The sequence below is a fragment of the Typopeltis vanoorti genome, chromosome 4 (assembly GCF_054136105.1).
Source record: "Typopeltis vanoorti isolate ZY-2024b chromosome 4, IOZ_Tvanoo_1.0, whole genome shotgun sequence".
Lineage (NCBI taxonomy): Eukaryota > Metazoa > Arthropoda > Arachnida > Uropygi > Thelyphonidae > Typopeltis > Typopeltis vanoorti.
The window spans coordinates 50550251-50574289 of NC_143552.1; the positions used below are offsets into that span (position 1 = coordinate 50550251).

The 24039-nt window shown below is 35.9% G+C and overlaps 1 protein-coding gene across 2 annotated transcripts in view; it reads right to left on the reverse strand.

The window, feature by feature from the left end:
- Positions 1–24039, reverse strand: part of mbc (dedicator of cytokinesis protein myoblast city) — a 643249-nt gene that overhangs the window by 227485 nt on the left and 391725 nt on the right. For both annotated transcript variants that reach the window (XM_090391142.1, XM_090391141.1), the window contains exons 24-25: positions 16650–16756; positions 3405–3628 (exon numbers count right to left, since the gene is read on the reverse strand). In XM_090391142.1, coding sequence (XP_090247268.1) covers positions 3405–3628; positions 16650–16756 — 331 coding nt within the window. The remainder of the gene's footprint in view (positions 1–3404; positions 3629–16649; positions 16757–24039) is intronic.

The window sequence follows — 24039 nt, forward strand, 5'->3', positions numbered from 1 at the left end:
ATTGGAAGTCTTTCAGTTCAGCTGAACATGGCATCTTGACATTGAGTGCAGTGCAAAACGTGTAGCACATACCACCTTTTATTACCAAACTTCTGCAGATGTTCCCTGAATATTCACATGCGGTAGGATCCAAAATTTGTATGGCACGTAAGGTGTCCAAAATACTTTTGTTAGTCATCAGCAGCGGACCTCACAGTCAACCTGGAAAATGCTGCTGGGGGGGGGGGTGTCATCTGTCAGCACTAGAACTATCTGCAGAGAGTTGCATGCCTTAGATTACCATGCCAAACAACATTTGGACTGGTGTCTTTCACACCATTCCTGGACTGATAATTGGAAAAGGGTGCTGTGGAACAATGAATCATACTTCCAAATGTTTAATATTTGAATCTGGACATTATGTGGGGGAATGGTTCTGGCAGGACTGCATCATTCTAACTGTCATGTTTGGTGGAGGCTTGGTAACAGTATGAGGGTGTTTCAGTTGGATGGGTCTTGGTCCACTGGTGGATGTGCCAAAAACCATGATATCTGATAGCTACCTGAACATTCTGGACAACTTCACTTCTGATGCTGTGGAAGTACTATGGCAGTGACCCTTGAATGTTTCAGCATGACAATGCTCCATGTCATACTGCACTGCATGTCCAAAACTGGTTACCACCAAACGATATTGACATGTTGAACTAGGCAGCTCAGACTCCAAACCTCTAACCCATCAAACATCTTTGGGATGAATTAGAATGACAAATTTGCTTCAGACCACAGTGGCTGTCATCAGCATCAGCAACGACGGTAGCTTTGCCCGAGGAATGGAAGAATATTCCCAAAAGAACTCTTTTGTCATCATGTGTCTTAGCCAACACAGTCATATTCTCCACTTCTACCTGCAGGCACATAGCCACAGACATGTCAAGAATCTTCACTCCTAGAAAACACACTTTCGTTATTTATTCACCTGGAATATCAACCCCCCCCCCCAAATCATGTATTATACATCACCATATCCTTTTTCATGTTTTCTTTCTATCCATCTGCATCCCCTCCACACACAATTCCATCTCCTTTCTTAACTTTTCTGATATCGGCTTAGAATTTTTCTTCACTCTAAGATGTCTGTGGTTCTGAAGGTGTATGTCAAACTTCCTGTATAAGAACCACATTATGCAAAGAGTAATAAAAACCCACTTTATTGAATGAAAACTTGACTAGTTTTGTGAATCAACAAGCTCACATTGTTAGGAAATTAAAGATGTCATACAAAAGGTTCAAAAACCAGAATATAAATGCTAAGAATTGGGAACTGAAAGAATACATCATCATCATCATCACCAATTTCATGATATGTAACCCCCTAAAGGGTGTTCAGGTTACTGTGACAGCACTACATGATTAATCTTTTGGCAATGTTACATTGCCGAAATATAGATAGTTATTAATTAAAGTTTTTATAATTAGTAATATATTTTATGTTGTCATTTTCTAAAAAATTAGAAGTATATGATTAAGTTTACATTATTATTAATCTCTTATTACCAATTTTCCTCCAAATCAATCTATTACTTGTGAAATGTTAGATATTGTCATATCTAACAATTCATGCTTCTAAGCACTTCTGACCAATCAATTCACATAGTCCTTAGTCTTCCTCTGGGTTTCTATCCAGCCAACTTGGCATCAAAAAAATTAATTAAACTAAACAATATGTGTGAAGGAAAGGAGAACTAGTTAATGCTGGAATGTGACATAGTGCCTGTCATAGTGAGGTGCAAGGATGTCGGTGTTTTTAATAAAGACCAGCCCTGATTTTTATTGCACTGGATAGTGGATGTGTAGCACTTCAGGTCTTCTTGAATTTTCTTCGGACACAGTCATGTTCGATATAAGGCCTTTCTGCCAGAGGACTTGGTGGTTGATGTTGGTTGTGTGAAAGGACAATCTGGGTTTGTGCTGTCATTTCTATTCATCATATCTTGCATGTTCTATCATACTGATTTCTCTGGAATGTTCAGTTTGGCCAGCATAGTATAGTAAATGAAGTAAGAGCAGTAAATTTTGTAGATGCCTGGTTTCTTTGGGGGTATTTCAGAAACTGTAAAAACCTTGAAATCTTGTAAAGTGGAGTGAAAGCCACTTTTTTTCTCATAGCTTTGAAGAAAAGATGTGATTCTGTCAGTGATATTACGAATGTAGGGAAGGATAACACATCTTTAAATTCTTGCTTGTTAGTCAGCAGAAATCCCAAGGTATGATTTCTAAAATCTTGTTGATTGTTTTGAGTATATACCCATTAAGACAGAGGGTACAAACAAAGTTCTTTGTTTTGTTCATCAGTGGTACTGGAGATATTGCAGGCTCTCTCTCTCTCTCTCTCTGTATTTTTTCTCATACATATCTTATGTGTGTGTGTGGGGGGGGGGGATGAGAAGAAGCATGTAGGAATCTACCAGTATTGGGATGTAGGCCATTAAGGTAGTTTCTGAAATGTCCAATTTCTAATTTGTTCCTGTTCAAATGTTGAAAACACTATCAATGTAGCAAAGTTAAATTTACAGTCGTTGTTTTTTTCTTTTCTTCAAAGGTTTCCATAAATAAGTTTGTGAAAGGAGTGAGCCCATAACAAGGCCTTGTGTTTGTTCCCAATATGCATTGAAATGTAAAAAAAGTATTTTCCATGAAGTGTCTGAACACTAGGACAGTAACTGGAGGGAAAAAGGGCTCAAAGAAGATCCTATGTTTCATCTCTGGGGATATTAGTGAAAAGGCCAACTCTAGGCTTGATTGAATGTCCAATGGTTCTAAGTCTTTAGTTCTTTCAATAAAGAGTAAACTGTCTTTTTACATCTTTTTACAGATGTGAGACATAACTATTAGAGACAGATATTTTGCTAGGATAGAGGTAGGAGAACCTCTGGCATCTACAATGGATCACAAAAGTACTCTGATGTGTGAATGTATGGTGTTGCATAAATTCTAGGAATGAAAGGGTATTTTGAGGTAAGTTTTTTGTAAACTCTTCACTAGGTTTGGTGAAGAGATATATGCATTACATTAAAAATGTGAGGATCAAGTAGTTCTCATTTTCTTCATGCACACAATTGTTTAGTTTAATTTTTTAATTCATTATAATCTTTCAGTTCCCAATGTTTGCCATTTACATTCTCTAGTTTCTGAATCTTTTGTATGCCAACTTTAATCTCCCGATAACGTGAGCTCATCAAAACTAGTCAAGTTTTCATTAAATAAAGTATATTTTTAACTCTTCCCATAATTTGGTCCTTATACCAGCAGTCAGACATACATTCTTCCAGTCCCTTCAACTCCTATTTTGTATTATTATGATATTATTATGAAATTTATCTATAAACTAGTCATATAAGAATAAAGTACAAATTTTCACTTACCACAAGAGGATTTTCTCTTTCCATATTTATAACAGTCTGAATAATTGTACGTAAAACTGACAGCATGAGAACAGAAATGTCTTCATGTGTAGGACCAACATCTCGACTATGGAGGACAATCATGATATCACTAAGAATTTTGATGCAGAGTTCAACTTCTTCATATCTTTCCAGAAGAGGACGTACTTGGCTGGTAATCATAGGTAACAAAATTGCTCGGCATTCTAAATATATATAATGGTGAATTTACAGACAAATTAATAATGAAGTTACTCTGATATTTATCATGAGATAACACAGGTAATGATAATATATTATAAAAAATAATGCAGGTAACATTTTTTTTTTTAGAACAAAAAATGTCCATTTCGGCAGTTTATCATAAATACAACTAACCTAATAATATTTACATACACACTCGGGTTCATAGAAACTGCATCCCCTTATATAAATATATTTTTATTAGTTAAATGGTAATTTTCATTGGTTTATCATTAGGTATTTCATTGTGTAGCATCAACTATCATTACCACAGGTTTCTGCATAATGTGATAGTTGCTGATATTGTGTCAGAATTTTCTATGCTATAAATAGACAGCAAGAGCTAGTTTTCACATTTTCTTGTCGAGATCACTATGGCTAGTTACATGCAGTTAACACCTAGCAGAAAAAGTGTAATTGAAGTATTAAATAGAGACGGCTATATCTCTTGTGAAATAGCTAAAAGGGTGTCCTGTATTCAATCTATTGTGGTACGAGTGCTGTCGAAAGTGAAGAAAACCAGAACTGCTAAAAGGAAAAGGGTGATAGGAAGAATGGCACTGTCTACACCATGCCAAGATAGAATTCTAAAGTGGCTCTGCCTCAAAAATCACCGTATATCATCTGTAGAACTGAAACTGAGCTGGGAAGGACAAACAGGAATTGTAGTAAGCTCTGTAACCGTCAGGAGAAGACTCATTTGACAGGGACCGATGACTACTGGAGAAGAGCAGACAAAAAATAAGTTCTGCGGGGAGTTTTCAGTATCGAGACCACATTATAATATAAATAAGGAGTTCAATAAAAATAAGTAATTAAAACCCAACAAGTTTCATACGTCATAAGACTTACATCATCAGGGGTAGTGGTACATAAAAGTTTTACATAACAAAAGTCTATTAGCAATTAATTATACATATCAGTTGTGTTTTTGATAACTTCACAACTGGTAAATACATTGCTCAAAACAATTAGAGGATATTTTAGTTTCTGTCAGATAATTATAACTATTGGGTACTTTATACATGAATAAATATTTCTTACTTATGGATAGGGTGTAATTGATGAGATATTGTTTAAATAATCAACATTTGTTACAAATTTAACAAATTATACATTTTAGCGTGAAATAATTTTAACAAGAATGACAATAAAAATAGCCAAAAACGCTTTTGCTAATTTTTAATAGGGCATATGGTCTCCATTAACAGCCAAAACAGCGATACATCTTGATTGCATGGACTGGATAAGATGATGAAACACTTCTTGTGGGATATTTTCCCCACTCTTCTGTGAAAGCAATTTTAAGCTGTTGAAGCGATCATGGTGGCACCAGTCGAGCAGAAACGTGCCTACCTAAAGTATCCCAGGCATGTTCGATTGGATTACAATCTGGTGTCATCCAGTGAACAGCCAGTCCATTCGTTCAATACCTTCTTCCTCAAATCACTCTTGTACCAAATTTGCATGGTGTGGACGAGCATTGTCATCCATAAAAATGAATTCTTGGACAATTACAGCAGCATATGGATGAACTATAGGTTCCAAAATCTCATTGCAATACCTCTGGACTGTTAAGGAACCGTTTCTGATAAAATACAGATAAGTATGGCCACCTATACTTATTCTAACCCATACCATCAAACTCTCACCTTGATGTTGGGGTCTTTCACGAACAAACTGTGGATTATTTCTTGTTCCACTTTCACGCCATATCAAGATACATCGGTTATCTGGTTGCAAACTTGAACCTGAACTGATCACTAAAAAAAACACAAGCCGAATCCTCATTTATCCATTTGCAGCGTTCCTGTGCCCAAATTCTTTGGGCTCTTTTGTGATTTGCAGTGAGTGGAATGCAAACTATTGATCTTCGAGCATATAAATCTATGGCATGAAACTTTGTACTGTCTGTGTCGATATCAGACTCCCTGTTGCTGCTGCAAGTTCGCTTCAAAGTTGCATTAAATGAAATGTTCGATTTCTTCTGGCAAGTAACAACTCCAACAGATGATCCACAAATGCTGATCATCTGTTGGAGTTGTTGTGATGGGCAACCTTGACCTTATCTTTGGCAAACATTTCCCATCTCCAGAAAGTTATTCCAAAGTCGCGAAATTACGCTTTGAGATACACGATATGCTTGAGCAACAACTTGCTGTGTTTGTTCAGCTTCAAATCGACCAATGGCTCTTCAAGTCATGGATTCCAGGATATCATGTCGCTCTGCCATTTTTAACAAAATAATGGGTGGTAGGTGACACTAGTTTACAATTGAAATGATAATTATGTACTGTGAAAGTGAGAGCAGCAAGCCACGCTTTTATACCCCCCACATGCTAATACGGCTAAGACATATTTCGACAAGTCTTAACATGATTTTGTATGCAGTTGTGTGTTCTACACTGTTGTATATTAAGAATATTTTAAAATAAATGTGTTACATTTGTAAATTATTTTTATAACTATATAATTTACAAGAAAACCAAAATAGCCCCTAATTGTTTTGAGCAGTATATAATTGATAAACCAGAATACAAATGATATAATAAGCAAGAAAAATGAACAACCTATTAGAGGATTCCAATACCTATTCATCCATAGACAGGGATCCCACATGCCACGCATATAATAAAACCAATGAGTTGATCAAAAAGTTGCCTAATTTGCCCGAATGATTAAAAAATCTTTATCATCAAAACATCCATTGGTCCCAAGAATTTATGGAGCATCAAAAATTCACAAAAAAGGTGTTCCTATTGCAGCCGATTGTAAATAGGAGAGATTCTCTGACCTCAAACTTAGCGAAATATCTGACAAACATATCACCACACATAGGAAAAAACACAATCATTTGTAAAGAATAGTGTGCATTTCATTGAAAAGATAAAAGATATAAATATAGAATAAGTTTAGCTTAATCCTTTATCCAAGTGTGAGCAAACAAAGTTTGCACCTGAAAGTATCTTCAGGACTGAGCTAAGGTGGTGCAACACCAAGGCAACTCGTGGCAAAGGTGGAGAAAGCTATCATCACTCCTATCTCAGTATCTCCCATAATGTAAAGCACATCTCCTTGCAGATATGTGCAATGCTATGCATTAAGGCAAGGGCCACTACCCATACCGGTTTAGACCTTTATTGAGGTCTCGTCAGTGGCAGCCAGGCCCAGTAGTGGAGACACCAAGGTAGAAGCAATGAGAGGTCATCCCAACCTATAGGAGTTGCCAAAAGGTGTACAACCTTATTATTAAACTACTCTGGATTCAGAGAAAGATGTTGAGAGTTTATTTTACACTTGGTTAGACTATAATAAGTTTAGTTTAATCCTTTATCCAAGTGCGAGCAAACAAAGTTTGTGCCTGAAAGTATCTTCAGGACTGAGCTAAGGTGGTGCAACACCACCTTATTTTGCTCTCTCATTGCTTCTGCCTTGGCGTCTCCACTATTGGGCCTGGCTCCCACTGACGAGACCTCAATAAAGGTCGAAACCGGTATGGGTAGTGGCCCTTGCCTTAATGCATAGCATTACACATACCCGCAAGGAGATGTGCTTTGCATTATGGGAGATACTGAGATAGGAGTGATGATAGCTTTCTCCACCTTTGCCTTGGTGTTGCACCACCTTAGCTCAGTCCTGAAGATACTTTCAGGCGCAAACTTTGTTTGCTCACATTTGGATAAAGGATTAAACTAAACTTATTATAGTCTAACCAAGTGAAAAATAAACTCTCAATATAAATATAGAACCTTCAGATATCTTAGCTTCTTCTTCTTCTACAGCTTCTCCCACTTAAGTGGGGTCACTGTTTGCTATGAGTCTCCTCCACACCTTCCTGTCTTGGGCTGTCACCACATCCAAGTTCTTCATCTTCAAATCCTCTTCTACCAGCTCCCTCCATCTCTTCTTTGGCCGCCCATGCTTCCGCCTTCCTTGCACATCCATCTGCATGACCCTTCTTCCCACATATTCGTCCTCCCTCCTCATCACATGACCGAACCATCTCAACCTTGCCTCCTGTATTTTCGCTCCTAAGTTCGTAACTTTCACTGTTCCCCTGACATAGTCATTTCTCAGATGATCCTTTCTGGTCACACCGCACATCCACCTAAGCATTCTCATCTCTGCTACTTCCATCCTGCTGATGTTATTTTTCCTCAGGGCCACAGTTTCTATAGCATATGTCATAGCTGGCCTCACTACTGTCCTATAAATTTTGCCTTTCAGATTGATCGGCACCCTCTTATCGCATAACACTCCAGCCATCTCCCTCCAGTTCCTCCAACCCGCTTGTATCCTGCATCCCACTTCCTTCTCAGCTCCTCCATCTTCTTCCACTGTTGAACCTAAGTATCTAAAGTCTCTCACCTTCCTGATGACATTTCCTTCCAGCTCCAGATCTGTCTCCTGGCCACCGCCCACTGCGCAACACATATACTCTGTCTTGCTTCAGCTCAGTCTCATACCCCTCTCTTCCAGTACTTTTCTCCATCTTTCCAGTTTAGTTTCCGCTTCTTCTCTTGAATCTACACACAGCAAGATGTCATCTGCGTACAACATTGTCCAAGGTGCATCTTCTCTCACCTCCTCTGTTACCACCTCCATCACAATATTAAACAGAAACGGACTTAATGCTGACCCTTGATGTAAGCCAACTGTTACTTGAAAACTTTCTGTCTGTCCCAAACAGGTCCGAACACTTGTCTTCACATTTCTGTACATTTCCTGCACCAACCTGACATATTTCTCCGGCACCTTCTTCTCCCTCAGACACCTCCAGACTTCTTGCCTTGGCACTCTATCGTATGCTTTCTCCAGATCAATAAATACCAGATGTAGCTCCCTTTGTTTCTCTCGATATTTTTCCATCATCTGTCGTAACCCAAAGATAGCATCTGTTGTTGATCTACCAGGCATGAAGCCAAATTGTTCCTTTGCAATCTCCACCTCCTCCCTCAATCTACCATCAAGAACCCTTTCTAGGATCTTCATTGTGTGGGACATCAACTTTATTCCTCTGTAATTTTTACAGTCTTGTGCATCTCCTTTACCCTTGTAGATGGGAACAAGAGTACTCTCCCTCCATTCCTCGGGTATATTTTCCTGTTGGCAAACTTTCATGAACAGGTCCCACAGCAGGTCAATTCCCTCTTCCCCCAGTGCCTTCCATGCCTCCACTGGAATTCTGTCGGGGCCCACCGCTTTTCCATTCCTCATCCTCTTCATGGCCTCCATCACTTCCATTCTACTGATGTTCTGCACCATCCCCTCAGAAGGCTGCCCATCTCCTTTGTGAGTCCTTGCATTTTCCTCATTCAAAAGTCCCTCAAAGTATATTTTCCATCTGTTTCTTATGTCCACATCCCTCCATAATACTCTTCCTTCAGCATCTTTGATCTGCCTCATATGTAAGATGTCCTTAGCTGCTTTATTTCTACATTTCGCTAGTTGGTAAATTTTTCTCTGTCCTTCCTTCAGATATCTTAGCAAGTTTCGATATATCAGTCTCTTTACCAATGTACCCAAAAATGATACAATGGATCTACTTGGAAATCTTTTTCCACTGGACACTGTAGGACTATTCAAACACTGCATAGAAAACACCTTTTTCATTTTTCAAGACAAATATTTTGAATAAAAAAGGACTTGCCATGGGTTTTTCTCCTTTCTCCAGTACTAGCAAACCTGTTTATGGGAAATTTCGAAACTAATTCTTTAAAAACCTATCAGAAAAAAACAAAAGTTTGGCTACGTAATGTATCCAAGCTTTTTTTTTTTGTTGTTGATGATATTTTTGTCATTTGGTCAGGAACAGTGGATGAGCTGATTGCTTTCAAAAATTATCTAAATGACTTCCCATCCCAATATGAAATTCACTATTGAACTAGAACTGCACAAAAAATTATCTTTCCTTGATATACTTATCAAAGTAAACAAAGAGGAAAAACGGTTCTCCTTCTCCATATACCGAAAACCTAACACAACAGGAAGATTATTAAATGCCACTTCACACCACCATCCATTGCAAAAGATAGGCATAATTAAAACTTTATGAGACAGGGCATACAATATATCTAGCACACCAATTAGAAGAAATGAAGAACTGCACTACCTGACATAGAACATTGCCCTTAATGGTTTTTGACTCCAAGACGATCAAAAAAATTCTTAATACATCTCCTGCAACTACCTTACTTAAACAAGATTTCAAGAATGCAATAACACTGCTGTACATCAAAAATGTCACAGACAAAGTGGCAGTGTTGCTCTGTGAGTACAAATAAAAGTGGCTTTTTTACTTTTACAAAAAATATCAAGACTCCTACATTTACCAAAACCGCCACATCACCCCATGAAAAAAACCAGGCATCTATGAAATTCATTGCTCTTGTAGCATTTATGTAGAGCATGTAAAAGACATAGAAAAAAGAAGAGAGCACTAATCAGGTTTGGCATTCCACACAACCACTACTGACCATCAAGTACTCTGGCAACAAACAAGAATGTTATATATTGAAAATAACTGTTTCACAAGAAAATTTAAAGAAGTCTCGCAAATGATTAGGACCATTACACAATGCAATAAAAATCAAGGCTTAATTTTACATCAAGTGTAGTCTGCTTTCATCAAAAATTTAACTGCCATGGACCTAAGATATAACATGCATGATAACAACAACTAGCAACGTTCCAACATGCATACAGTAATAAATACATCATTTATATTCTGGTTTATCAATTTATTTAACAGTTATGAAGTTACAGAAAATATCTAATATGTGTAACTAACCATCAACAAGCTTTTGTTGTGTAAACTGTTTATGTACCATTACCCCTGATGATGTACCATTACCCCTGTAAGTCTTATGAGATGTGAAACTTGTCAGGTTTGTTGGACGTTTATTTTCCACTTGGTTAGACTATAATAAATTTAGTTTAATCCTTTATCCAAGTGTATGCAAACAAAGTTTGCGCTTGAAGTATCTTCAGGACTGAGGCAATTCGTAGTAAAGGTGAACCAAGCTCTCATCACTCCTTGTCTCAGTATCTCCCATAATGCAAAGCACATCTCCCTGCGGACAGACCGGTTTCGACCTTTATTGAGGTCTCCTCAAAAGGAGCCAGACCCAGAAGTGGTGATACTAAGGCAGAAGCAATGGGGTCATATTTACTTATACGAGTTGCCAAAAGGTGTACCACCTTATTATTAAATTACTCAGATTTAGAGAAAGATGTTGGAAATTTATTTTCCACTTGGTTAGACTATAACAAATTTAGTTTAAGCCTTTATCCAAGTGTATGCAAACAAAGTTTTCACCTGAAGTATCCAGAGTAATTTAATAATAAGGTGGTACACCTTTTGGCAACTCGTATAAGTAGCTATGACATCTCCGTTGCTTCTGCCTTAGTATCACCACTTCTGGGTCTGGCTCCTTTTGAAGAGACCTCAATAAAGGTCGAAACCGGTCTGGGTTGTGGCCCTTCCCTTAATGCATAGCATTATACATGTCCGCAAGGAGATGTGCTTTACATTATGGGAGATACTGAGACAAGGAGTGATGAGAGCTTGGTCTACCTTTATTACGAGTTGCCTCAGTCTTGAAGATACTTCAGGCGCAAACTTTGTTTGCATACACTTGGATAAAGGATTAAACTAAATTTATTATTGTCAGGTTTGTGTGTGAAGGTTTCTGTGGTTCAGTAGTTTAAGTGATAGATTCCAGTGTTGAGACCACATGTTTATTAAATATGAACAGGATATGTGAAAACTCAACAAAGTTGTATGACTGTAGTTGTATGACTTACATCATCAGGGGCATTGGTGTATAAAAAAAATAAGTTAAACACAACTAACAAAGATTAAATTCATAGTCCATTTTCTAACTAATATTGAAAAAATTGAAACATTTGTTACTGAATGTTTGTTGGAACATTGTTATTTGTTGTCACGTTCTGTGCTCCACTTGTGTTATGTCCAAGATATGAGGAAGTTAGATTTTTTATGAATGCTGACCACATTTGGTGTAACCATGGTTTTTGTTGCACTGTGTAGAAATTCTAAGCATTTCTGCCGCTTCTTTGAATTTCTTCCTTGATAAAAACTGTTTCACAAGGAAATTTTTGTCAATAGGAAGCATTTCTGGATCTTTTTCATAGCATCCTGGAATCAAACACTTGTTTTTCTAACTCAGAAATCAACCATATTTAAACAAATACAGTTGCAAGAACCTTCCCAAAATTTGGAAAACGTTAATCTTCAGAGATCCCAATTTACTACCTAGGCCTCTTACAAATGCATTTGGAGGGTGTACCACCTAGATAGGACTCTAGAGTTATAGCCACATGTTTCATTCGGTATTGTCTTGCCTGTGTGTGTGTGTGGGGGGGGGGGCTTAAGGGCTGAAGTTGTATAACCGGGAGGAGACCTCCATGTAGCCTTTTAAGGAATGCAGAGAATAAACTGGAGCTTCTGATCTAACATCCAATCCTCACCTTCTCATGGTACACCCTGATACTGAACGAATGAGTTGGGCTGGCAATTTGAGATTTAGCGACCAAAATGTATTCTTTTTGGCTCAAACCACAATGTATAACGATGGTACACCATGACAGAATTTCATGCCAGTTGGGGCATCACTAGTTAAACAAAGCTTCAGCTGTTTTTGTCAGGGAACCAGAGTGAACAGCAAAAAGTCAAATACTAAAGAAACTCCCAGAACATGTCCCAACTCAACATCAACAGAGTTCAAGATTGGTACTGTCAATGTAAGAGGTATCAATGAAAAAGAAATGGAACTAGCAGAAGAATTGGATAAGTACCAGATCGATATAATAGTATCACTGAAATAATGAAAACAAAATCAGGTGAGATCCTTCTAAGCAATAAATACAAAATGTTATATATATTCAGACAATAACAGTCAGGGAAAAGAGGGAGTAGCCATAGTATTCAACACTAAACATGAGGATAATCTTCTTGAATGGCATGCAATATCAACTAGAGTGATGTGGGAAAATATCAGAATGAGGAACTGGACAATGAGACTTACTTGTGTTTATGGTCCCACAGAAGGCTTCTACCAAGGAAGAAATGGAGGAATTTTTGAGACATTAGAGAAGGCAGCTGACTCAATGAAAAAGGAAAAGTTGGTCCTTGTTGGAAATCTAAACAGCAGAGTAGGAAATGATTACCAGAAATATAGAAATGTTTTGGGAAAATATGGAGAAAAGTGCAAATCTTATAGTAATGGTAAATGCCTGCTGGATTTCTGTTCAGGAGATGGATTAGTTATTACTAACCACGTTCCAACATAAAAATGTGCACAAATTCACATGGAGAAAAGATGCAAGAAATAAAATAAATCTCACTGACTATGTTGATAGTGATGTTTTCCCACTGGTTCAGAACATGAACACAAGAGTATACAGAGGATTTGAAATAAGAAGTGATCACTATTTAGTTTTGAGCAGGATAAAACTGAATTTCACATTAAAAAGAAGAGTGTGTAAGAAATGTTTAAAACAAATCAAAGTTGAGCAGCTTTCAGAGGTGAACTGCAGACTAAAATACACAAATATCACTGAAGGAAAAAATGAAACAGTTTGAAAACCAGAATCCAAACTTGAAGATTCAATGGCAAATCTTGGAGAAAACATTCATGAATTCAGCCAGAGAGGCATGTGGTTAGGGTGTCTGTAAGGATAGAAAAATCAGATTTTGTCTCTACCTCCCTGAATCCATGGTGGATTCAGGAAGTAAGAAGTAGTGAAAGAAAAGATGAACACATGTTGAAAGTCGCTGGCAAGTCAGCTTGTGCTCTTAGAAAATACAGAGAAAAATGTAAGAAAGCAAATCACTGTGTAAAACTAAGCAAACAAAAGGCACAGGAAGACTTTGGTAAGAACATAGAAAATAAATATCAGGAAGATGGCAAAATATTCTGGAGGCTATTGAAAAACCTTAGAAATGGAGGAAAGAGTATTGTAAAAGGAATCAGAGATGATAAAGGTGATATGAAAACTGAAGATAAAGATATTTTAGATGTCTGGAGTAATTACTCTGAAAGACTGCTAAATGAAACAAGCTGTGTCAGCATGATGGTATAAAACTCCCAACAGGAATGTACTCAGGAATACATATCGATACTTGAAGTATAAAAAAAAGTCATCAAAAACCTGAAATGTGGAAAGGCAACTGGAGTGGATGAAATTCGGCAAGAAATGCTCAAATATGGATCCAAAAGGTCTGGTCAAAGGGTCGAATTCCAGAGGGATTTCTTTACTCAGGGTTCCTGGTAAGATTTATACAAGTATACTTGAGAAACAGCTAAGAAAAAACACATCAGCATAACTGAAAATACTATGTTGACCTAATTGTTATTGAAGTAAAGAAGACAAATTAGATGAGAAATTGAAATTAATAACTATAAGATTCTATTGGACAACTGTGATTATGGAAGAGGAGCAGCTGTAGTATTCAATAATAACAGGTATTACTTGAATGGTAGGTATTTTCAAGTGGAGAGTTTTGACTGTATTTGAAAATATTGACTGTATTAATTGCTTAAGACTGAGAGCAAAGTGGCAAAGTTGTATGCAAAGACAAAAAAGTCAGAACTTCATTGAGGACTCAAGAATTAAATAAGAAGTTCTGGAAAAGAAGAAATCATATATCAAAAGTCCATAGCAATTCAAAAGGTGCCCTGAGGGAGTAGAAAAGTGCAAGAAAGCTAAGTTAGAAAGAAATATAACTAAAAGTCATGAAAAGACCTTGGCCTTGGTAAGAAAATGGAATAGCATGAAGGTGGCAAAATGTTCTAAAGACTATTGAGAAGCTAGGAATGAAAGAAAAATACCTAAAAGGAAGCAATGATGAAGGTGATATGAAAATAGAAGATATAGATAATTCCAGTGTCCTGAGTAATTACTTTGAAAGATTGTTAAAAGTAATAAGCAGTAAGAGAACCACAGTAGACGACTCCAATCAGAAGTCCCTTGAAATAGAAAAAAAAAATCAGAAACCTGAAAAGTGGAAAAGTAGCTGAAGCAGAAATGTTCAAATACAAAGGTATCAATGTTTTGCACTGGTGCTATGCAGCGAGATTCTGACATCTTGTTAAAAGGCAGAATTTAAGTTGAGCTCTTATAGTATCATCATTAAAAAGGGAAATAACGCTTAAGATGAGAATTATAGAGGATTTCTCCTACTGAGTGTGCCACTTAGATTTATGCAAGCTTCAAAAAAAGCCTAAGAGAAATTACAGAAAAGAAATAACATGGGGAAGACAAAGCTGGATTCCAGCCAAATAGGGCATCATGATCATCAGTCTTTTTTTGCTTGAAGAAAACATATTAAGAAATCATGAGAATGCAACAGATCTGTATTTAGTTTTGTTGACCTGGAAAAGACATATCAAGAAATTATAATGTAAGTGTGAAGTTAATACAGAACAATAGATAATATATATTGCTATTGATATCAAAATCAGAGCTTAATTTAGATAAATAATGCTATACTCCTAAATGAATCCAGTTTTCAACATTGTATAAACAAGTTAATAAAATAGACAAAAATAGTTTTATTGTCATCCTTCTACTTCAATAGCCATCGAACAGACTGGATTTGAAGTTGAGCATATTCTCTCCCCTGCCCAGAGACTACACTTGGATCCACTGAACTCATGGTTATTTTCTGAACTGAAGACACATCTTAAGGATATACATTTAGAAATGATGAACAGGTCAAAGAGGTGAGAAAACAACCCCAACAACTGTTATGCTACAATGGCATTGAAAATCTTGTTATGTTGATAACAAGATTTTCAATGCCATTGTAGCAAGAGAAAAGATATTGAAAGGAAAGACTTTAAACTATCTTTTGGGTGGAGAGCTATCACAATGAAAGCATTACTTTTGGAACATCTCTTATGATTCATTAAAAAATGTGATCATCTATATGAAAAATGGTATTCAAAAGCATCACTATGTGAACACAGAAATTAAAGGTTTTACTGTAATGGTACTAAAAGAATAGTTTTTATAGTGAATACTTTGTTATTGTGAATTTCTTTTAGCATGCCTTTGTACTACCATTGGAACTTTGGTCTAGACTTCTGTAGTTTGTTATAATGAGTGAATATGCCATTGTATTTGTAATCTATTTATCCAAGAGCTTTCATATATGGGCTCATTCATGTGCTTCGTATGTAATTTTTATTTGGTATTAAAAAAATTCATTCCCAAAGAAATATAAAGATAAGGAAGACCATAGGTACATCTCAGCATCTGTGGTCTTCCTTGTTTTATAAAATAGTTTCCTTGAATGAGTGAGTAAGCTACGACTGTCTTTACTATAGCCAGAGTTCACTGACACTAGTTTAGATATAATTCAGACATACAAGTAAACATATATGTCTGAATGAAAACATATAAGTAAGAGGCAGTTGGAAAAATTTACAGCTGCCTCTTCTAGAAGTTGAAGTTAAAATGACAGCCATTATCTTCTGGGACTGAAAAGGGATCTTGCTCACTGATTTTCTTCAATGAGGAACCACAGTTAATTATCATGTTCACTCTTTCTACCAAAATGTCTGTCACCATACTTGGCTGGCCACTGTGCTCTTCATCATGAACACTGTTGCACCCCCTCTTTAAAGAAATGGCTCTATTGCCAAACCTTACTATCAGTCATTACATTAGGCCCATAAAACCTTACACAGTTGATGATTTCTGCAAAACTATTGCTTTCCACCAACAAAAAGCATAACAACTGGAAGGATTTTTGTATCTCAGCACTCATTATAAATTATTTGTAGAAGGCAACATACAATAACAGAAAAAAAGTAAAATAGTCAGCAGCTAGCTAGCTAATGCATACCTTGTAATAGTTTATTATAATGAGAGAATGTCTTTATCTGAAAAAAATATAAGTATAAAATAAAACTCTGATAAAATTTAAATAATATCAGAAATAATATTACATACCTGCCATAGTGAAAAGTTTACTGTGCACTATATCATTTACACACATCATCTTCTGTTTAGTTAGATGACCCTGAGGTACATTGTTAATTAGTTCTGTTAGAACTTGGCTGTAAAAGGATGATCATTTATATTAATAAACAAAATTAGGTTTGTAGTGAACTAAATAATAAAAGTGTTCTTGCTAAAAATTTTAAAAGCTGATTGCATTACTTCAATTTTTCATTGACAATTTTTCAGTTCATTTTCTCTGTCTCTGAGAGAAAGGGACACGTATGTTAAAATAATTTTTCCAGTTTCACTGAAGCAAAATGACAAAAATGGTTTCAATCAGACAAGAAAAGAGCACTATGAAAGGGCACATCAAATAATTACACCATGGTCTTTCTAAACCATTAATATTAACCACAGAAATTGTATTTAGTTCTGGTATAGAAGAAAATTTCAGAAAGCATTTGAGGTCATCATTAATTATCCCAACCTAAATGAAAATTATGGTCTCAGGATATCAAAAATGTGTTTCTACCATTAGCATTCTTCATTGTTACTACTGCTCTGATCCCAAGACAATGTCAAAAAAATGATTCTAAACAACTGGTTCTTGAAATTCATATCAGGTCAGGATATTCAATAACAGCAGATGCTTTCCTCAGCTCTTAGCAAAGATTGCTGGAATTTATCTGGTTCTAGTTATGATAATTCAGAACTTTACTTTTGTTTTTATATTAAACAATCAATTCTAGTTCAAAATTCAACATGAAGGAAATTCATGGTTGCACATTACAAATTTTCTCTATGTGTGTGTGTGTGTATATATATATATACCTGCTAGGATAGAAGTCAACAGACACCATAGAGTGAGGAACAAACTGCCATGGTACCCACCTTAATAAGAAAAAAAACAGAAAAAGAAAGAATCTGATGTGTTTTAGAAACATATCACACCATGGCACCCACTAAATAAGACAGAATAAGACATAATGTATCAGAAGTATGGTTGTGTTGAAAGTCTGAGTCTCTAAGGGTTTTAAATATATATATATATAGGAATTAGCTAAAAGAGGAAGAGAGGAGAAACCCTGGCAGTACCATCTAGTTGCTTTAACATTTTCCAACTTTGGTGAAAAATAATTAGCATGAATAATGAGGTAATGTATCTGAACAGATAGGACTGCAACATGGCATCCTATCACAATGCCTCTTTCAAACCCCCATGACTTCCTTTCTTGCAGCCATTTTGCCCAGATGCAGTTGCACTGACTTGGGAGAATTATATCCCTCAATTTATACCAGCTACAGACACACAACTCATTACATGGCATGATGCCATGGGAGGTATCTGATGTTATGGGGATGGAAAAGAGAAAGTTCTACATCAAGGCCAAAAGATTGTACATCTAATTATAAGAATAGGCTAGGTGGTAATTTGTTATATGTATACACAAATGCCAGGGGCATCAGAAACAAAGAGGTCGAGCTTGTTGCTTTATTGAATACGATGTGGTCTAAGATTGTTGGCATTAGTGAAACCTGGCTCTCTCTCAGAATAAGATATGGTAACTGGGATCAAGTATAATGGGTATACTATTTTTAGGCATGGCAGAAGAGATAGGAGAGGAGGGGGGGGAATGATATCAGATGACTTAAGTCCAGTTAGGGTAGAAATGTAAGAAATAATAATAGTAACAATATCCCATGTAGTGGTGAGTTTGAGACTTTCTGGTATGAGCAAAATGAAATATATTTTTGGGTGTTGCTACAAAACTGGCAGCTCAGTTGCAGGGGAAGAAGAAGAAAAATGCATCATCAATTTAGTGTTATGGGCACTAAACAAGTGATCATTATGGGTGACTTCAATTGCCCAAACACTGATTGAGTGGAAGAGAAATCTTATGATAAGAATAAAGCGAAATTTATCGAATTCTTGAGAGACAACTTCCTCAAGCAGCATGTGAAAGAAGGAACTCAAGGTCAAAGAGTGTCAGATTTGTTCAGCATCAGAAGGGGTATCTGTTAAGAACATAACTATTTTGCCACCAGCTGGTGACAGTGATCATGCTGTGCTTTCTTGGGAAGTATCTAATTATACTGATATTCCCATTAGAACAGATTGCATGCTGATATACAAAGCTGCAAATTATGATCAACTTAGGAGAATACTATCTTTGGCACTATGGTGTCAGTTACTGAATGAGAAAAATGTCCACAATGCACGAGAATCTTTGAAAGAGTGCTTACCAAGGTGGTTTCATGAATGTATCCCTAGTGTTCAAAGAATAAATAGGTTGGGAGTGAAATGGATGTCCAACTTTATTAAGCAAGAAATCCACAAGAAGATGATGATGTGGAAAGAATATTGTGAGAATAAGAGTGAGAGGAGTTATGAAATATATACAGCTCGGGTCAGAAAAGTAACAAGTATTATGAGGAAAGCCATATCGGAGGATGAAAAGAAATTGCCCATGCAAGCTAAAGGCAATCCAAAAGAATTTTATCGTTATGCCACAAGTAAAAGAAAGGATGAATGTGGAAGAATAACTTTATTAAATGCAGATGGTACTCGAGTGTCAGAAGCTAATGAGATTGTTCAGTTAATGAGTGTTCACTGTGCTAAGATATATCAACCAGGAAGAAATATGCAACACGGTGCATAGTGCTACTGCTACAATGGATGAACAGTTAGAAATTCATGAAAATGAGGTTGAAGAGCTGTTGCATAACCCGAATAAGAATTGTCTATAGGGACAAATGGAATATCAGCCCGTTTGCTAAAGCAATGTTCAGCCGAATTGGCCTCGACTTTCATATGTTTGTATAACTTGTGTCTCAGCCCAGGAATGATACCAGAGGAATGGAAGGAATATATGATAGTTCCATTATACAATGGTGGTGCAAAAACTGATGTGTCTAACTCACATACAGAAATGGGTAGACAAACATGCTACACTCTGCAAGGAACAGCATGGGTTTAATAAAGGAAGGTCATGTTTTAGCAATTTGCTATTTTATAACAATGTTATGGCTAAGTTGGATAAAGGGAATCGATACACTATGATATAATGTTGGATTTTTCTAAGGCATTTGATAGGATACCACACGAAAGGATGTTGCATAAACTGGAGAATATGGGATTGGAACATGAACTCTTGACTTGGATCAGGGGATGGTTGACAGACAGATAACAAAAAGTGGTATATAGTGGGTGTGAATCTGCCAGATTTAACGTGACTAGTGGTGTACCTTAGGGTTCAGTCCTTGGGCCATTATTGTTCAATTTAGATAGGCAGGGTAATCAGGGAAGGTAGTGATATTCAGCAATTACACAAAATGATTTGAATGGAAATTTGGACAAACAAAAATAGCTGTCAATTTAATTTTAGTAAGTCTAAAGTTATGCACTTTGGCATGATTAGTTACAGTGCCATATTATATTAGCAGGGTTATACTACAAGAAACTGAAGAGGCTAGTGATGTTGGCATAATGGTGGATATGAATTTGAAGTTCAAAGGTCACATAGCAAAAGTTGCAAATACAACTCAGAGGATAATTGCAATGTTGAAGCAAACCTTGACATGTAAGGATAAAGGAAGTCAAGTCATTTTGTCTCTTTATAAGGCCTTGATAAGACAACACCTGAATTATTGTGCACAGATTTGTTCTCCCAGATTCCAAGGGGATAAAGAGGATGTGAAAAGGGTGCAAAGAAGAGTTACAAATATTATATTCAGATTATGGATTTAGATTACAAGGACTGATTGTGAGTACATGGATTACAGACTCTGGTTAACAGGAGAAAGAGGGTTGATATGATAGAGGTCTATATCCTTTTGAAGGGGTATTATAGGATATCATCTGATGAAATTTTTTATTATATAGAAGATGGGGAGAGAACACAGGGGCATCCATGAAAGTTAAGTTTATTTGCAGTCAAGAAAGGGTTAAGAGCTAGGTTTTTCTCTCACAGGGGTGTGACTGAGTGAATGGAACAGTTTGCCTTTAGGGGGGGGGGGGTAGTGAATGCATCGAATGTGAATGAATTTAAGAGAAGGTATGCCAGCTGGTTTGGGTGATTTATAGCCCCCCTTGATGAGTCCTTGACTTCCTAGAGGTCTCTGATAATGATTATAATAATAATGACATTAAAGTTGGTTACGATGTGTAAATTTTTTGATAGTGGATTTGCAAAGTTTAGGGATCCAGTATATCCTGGGTAGCATAGTAAGATTACAATGCATTGCTTTGCCACTGAATTCTGTGACTTATGTTATACTATTCTGTAGGAGATGTAGCCTGCATACAAAATAGGTAAAATATTGCACACCTCCCCCAACACTTTCCATAAAAAAAAGCATTGAGAAACTTGCCATAAGATATATCATAATTGTCTGAAAAGACAGCCAAAGCATAGTCATTATATCATCATTATCAAATTCCTGACATGTACTGGATATGATAGTACTTCATGAAAAATTTACCTCATTACTAACTTCCTATCTACAATTTTCCTCCAAATCAGTCTGTTACTTGTCAAGACTCCAATCATTATCAGATCTTATATTTTTTCTATCATCTAAGGCACTTTGTACCGTATCAATCCACCTATATCTTGGTCTTCCTCTGGGTCATTTTCCTGACAACCTGGCAGAGAACACTTGTTTTGCTAATCTTTCCTTGCCCATTCTGTTCAAGTGACCATACCACCTGAGACTAGCTCTGCTAATGCATTCCTGGATGCTGACAATGTCAAGTTCTTTCCTAATATCCTCATTTTTAATATGATATTGCCATTGATGCCATCTGTTCACACCTCTAATCTTTCTCAGGACTCTCATATCTGTGGTCTCTGGTCTTTGGTCAAGTGTTTTACTTCTGACACAGCTCTCAGATCCATAAGTTAAAACTGGTTTGAACACTGTCTTGTATACAGCTAATTTAGTGTTCCGACTAATTTCTCTCTTATTCCATATGAATTTATTCAATTGACTTCCTACAATACCATCTTTGTTGATTTTATTGTCTATTTCCATATTTAATTTACCATATTCACTAAAAATCGTGCCTAAGTAGCTGAAATGTTTTACTTGTTCCACAGGTTTCCCATTCAAAACACAGGTGACATTTTCAACGATTCTACATATTTTCATTGTCTTTGTCTTTTTATTGCTGACCTTCATACCATATCTATTACAACAGTTATTCAATTTAGTCAGGGAATCTTGCAAACTTGTAGCGGATTTATTTAGAAGTATAACATCATCAGAATTAGTTATACACTCCATATATTGAAAACTGCTAACCTTATTTACTCTCCCAAGAGAAATTCCATTTATTGACAAAAATAGTACATACACATTGTCATGACTGCAACTTAACATATTTTGGATAATACAGGAAGAATTTAATATCTAACTTGATGATACATTAGTAACAACAGACCAGGCATTGGAAATGTCTGAATGAAATTAACAGTATTTCATAGAAGACATTACATGTCTTTGAGCATATTTATGGAATAGGGAAAAAGTCAGGAATTATGCAATTCCAAATCTTATCAGTTATGACTAGATTAATTTAGCTGCATTTCAGATCATGTTATTTTAAACTTACCTACCTTTAGCCCAATTGCTATAGGCTATTCATATATCCAGCCCTGGAGGGTAGTATGCAAAATATTATTATTATTATTATTTTGTTACCATTCATGTTTCTGCAGTTACTTGATTATAGTACTTGGTGTTCTGTATTAAATGCTTTTCTGACCCCCTAGTCTGAAATCCAGGGAAATATCAGCAGCTTAATAAATTATGCTTATTTTAATATGAATAACAGCCAATATCCAAGCTTTGCTAAATGTCTGAATATTTGTAAAGGTGTACCAATTGCCATAACCGATGCCTGCCACTCAGATATGTTACATATTGTTTTGATAATTAACTTACTTTCCAAATTAAATTGTTTAAAATTAAATGAACTGGCAAGAATGTTTAATTTATATAACGGAATAACAATATGAAGTTATAAACTTGAAAGAAATTCCCAACTACAGTTGTAGAGCAGAGGTGAACAGCATTGTAATAAAATATGTTTTAAAACGAACTATGAAACAATGCTGTCTAAATTTCTATAGAACCAATGCTATTTTAAGCTCACTATTACAAACAGTAAAAGCTCATGATAGCAAACTATTTATCCTAGCAAAAAATAGCATAATCAGTAGACAAAGGAAATGGCAGGAAATCATACACTGACAACAGAACATAAAGGATTGGCAAGAGCCATTCCTTTGTGTTCTGTTATCAGTGCGTTTAGTTCTTACCAAACATAAAAGAACACAATGAAAAAGTACAAATGCAACAATAATAGGAGACATAAAAAAAGAACTAAAAGAGTACAAAATTATAAAAATAGAAATGCAAAATTAATGTTTATATTTCAAAATGTTATGCTTCCTTAAATTAATGTCACTTACCTGAAACTACCATTAAAATCAAAAATTGTAAATTAGAATTGTTTTGTTTTTTTTGCCTTATGGATAAAGAATCTTTCACAAAATGAACTATTATCCAGACAAACTTCAAATTAATGAAATATAATATATTGTGTTTGTATATTTATACCTTCATTTCTTCTATAACGTAGTATATGTGTTTTTTTAAAAAAAAACATTATGATACACAATTTTGCACAATAAAAATATCTTAAATTTCTAAAAATAAAGAAATAGAGAGTACAGCACTGGATACACTACCTGCTTGTGGGTATACTAGAATATGTGTGTGTGCGTGAGCGAGAGATGAAGAGATGAGATGTGTTTTGTGTATTCCTCCAGGACGCAACATTAAGCTGGTGAAGCATTCACTTAGTTTAACTCAAAAAATTGCATATGAAGAAACATGATTTTGTATTTTGGTGATTTTATTGCTTTATTTACTCCTCAAATTCATGGCATATAGACATGCTAACAAGAAATAAGAGTACTGTACACTTATTTAATTTACTGTTCTAAGAGAATAGCATCAATTAATGCTAGCTGTTCATCATTGGGTTTCTTCAATTAGGAAGCTGCCTTGTTAACACCAAATGTGCCAATCACTTTCTCCATCCTGTTAAACTAATGCAGACCATCACTTGTGTCCTCTCCCTCTTTGTAATTAGAGGTACATGCCCAATTATAAAGTTTACTGACTGCTGAAGTCTTGAGGTTTGATTTTAGTGGGATATACTGCACTTATTTAGTTCATTATGAAGCTTTCAGGTAAGTGACATCAATTTAAGTTGATGGAACATTTCAAAATCTAAACATTTATTTTTGCATTTTCATTTTTATAATTTTATCTAAAATGTCTCCCCATTGTTTTTATCTGTATTTTTTTCATTCTTGTCCTGATTCTT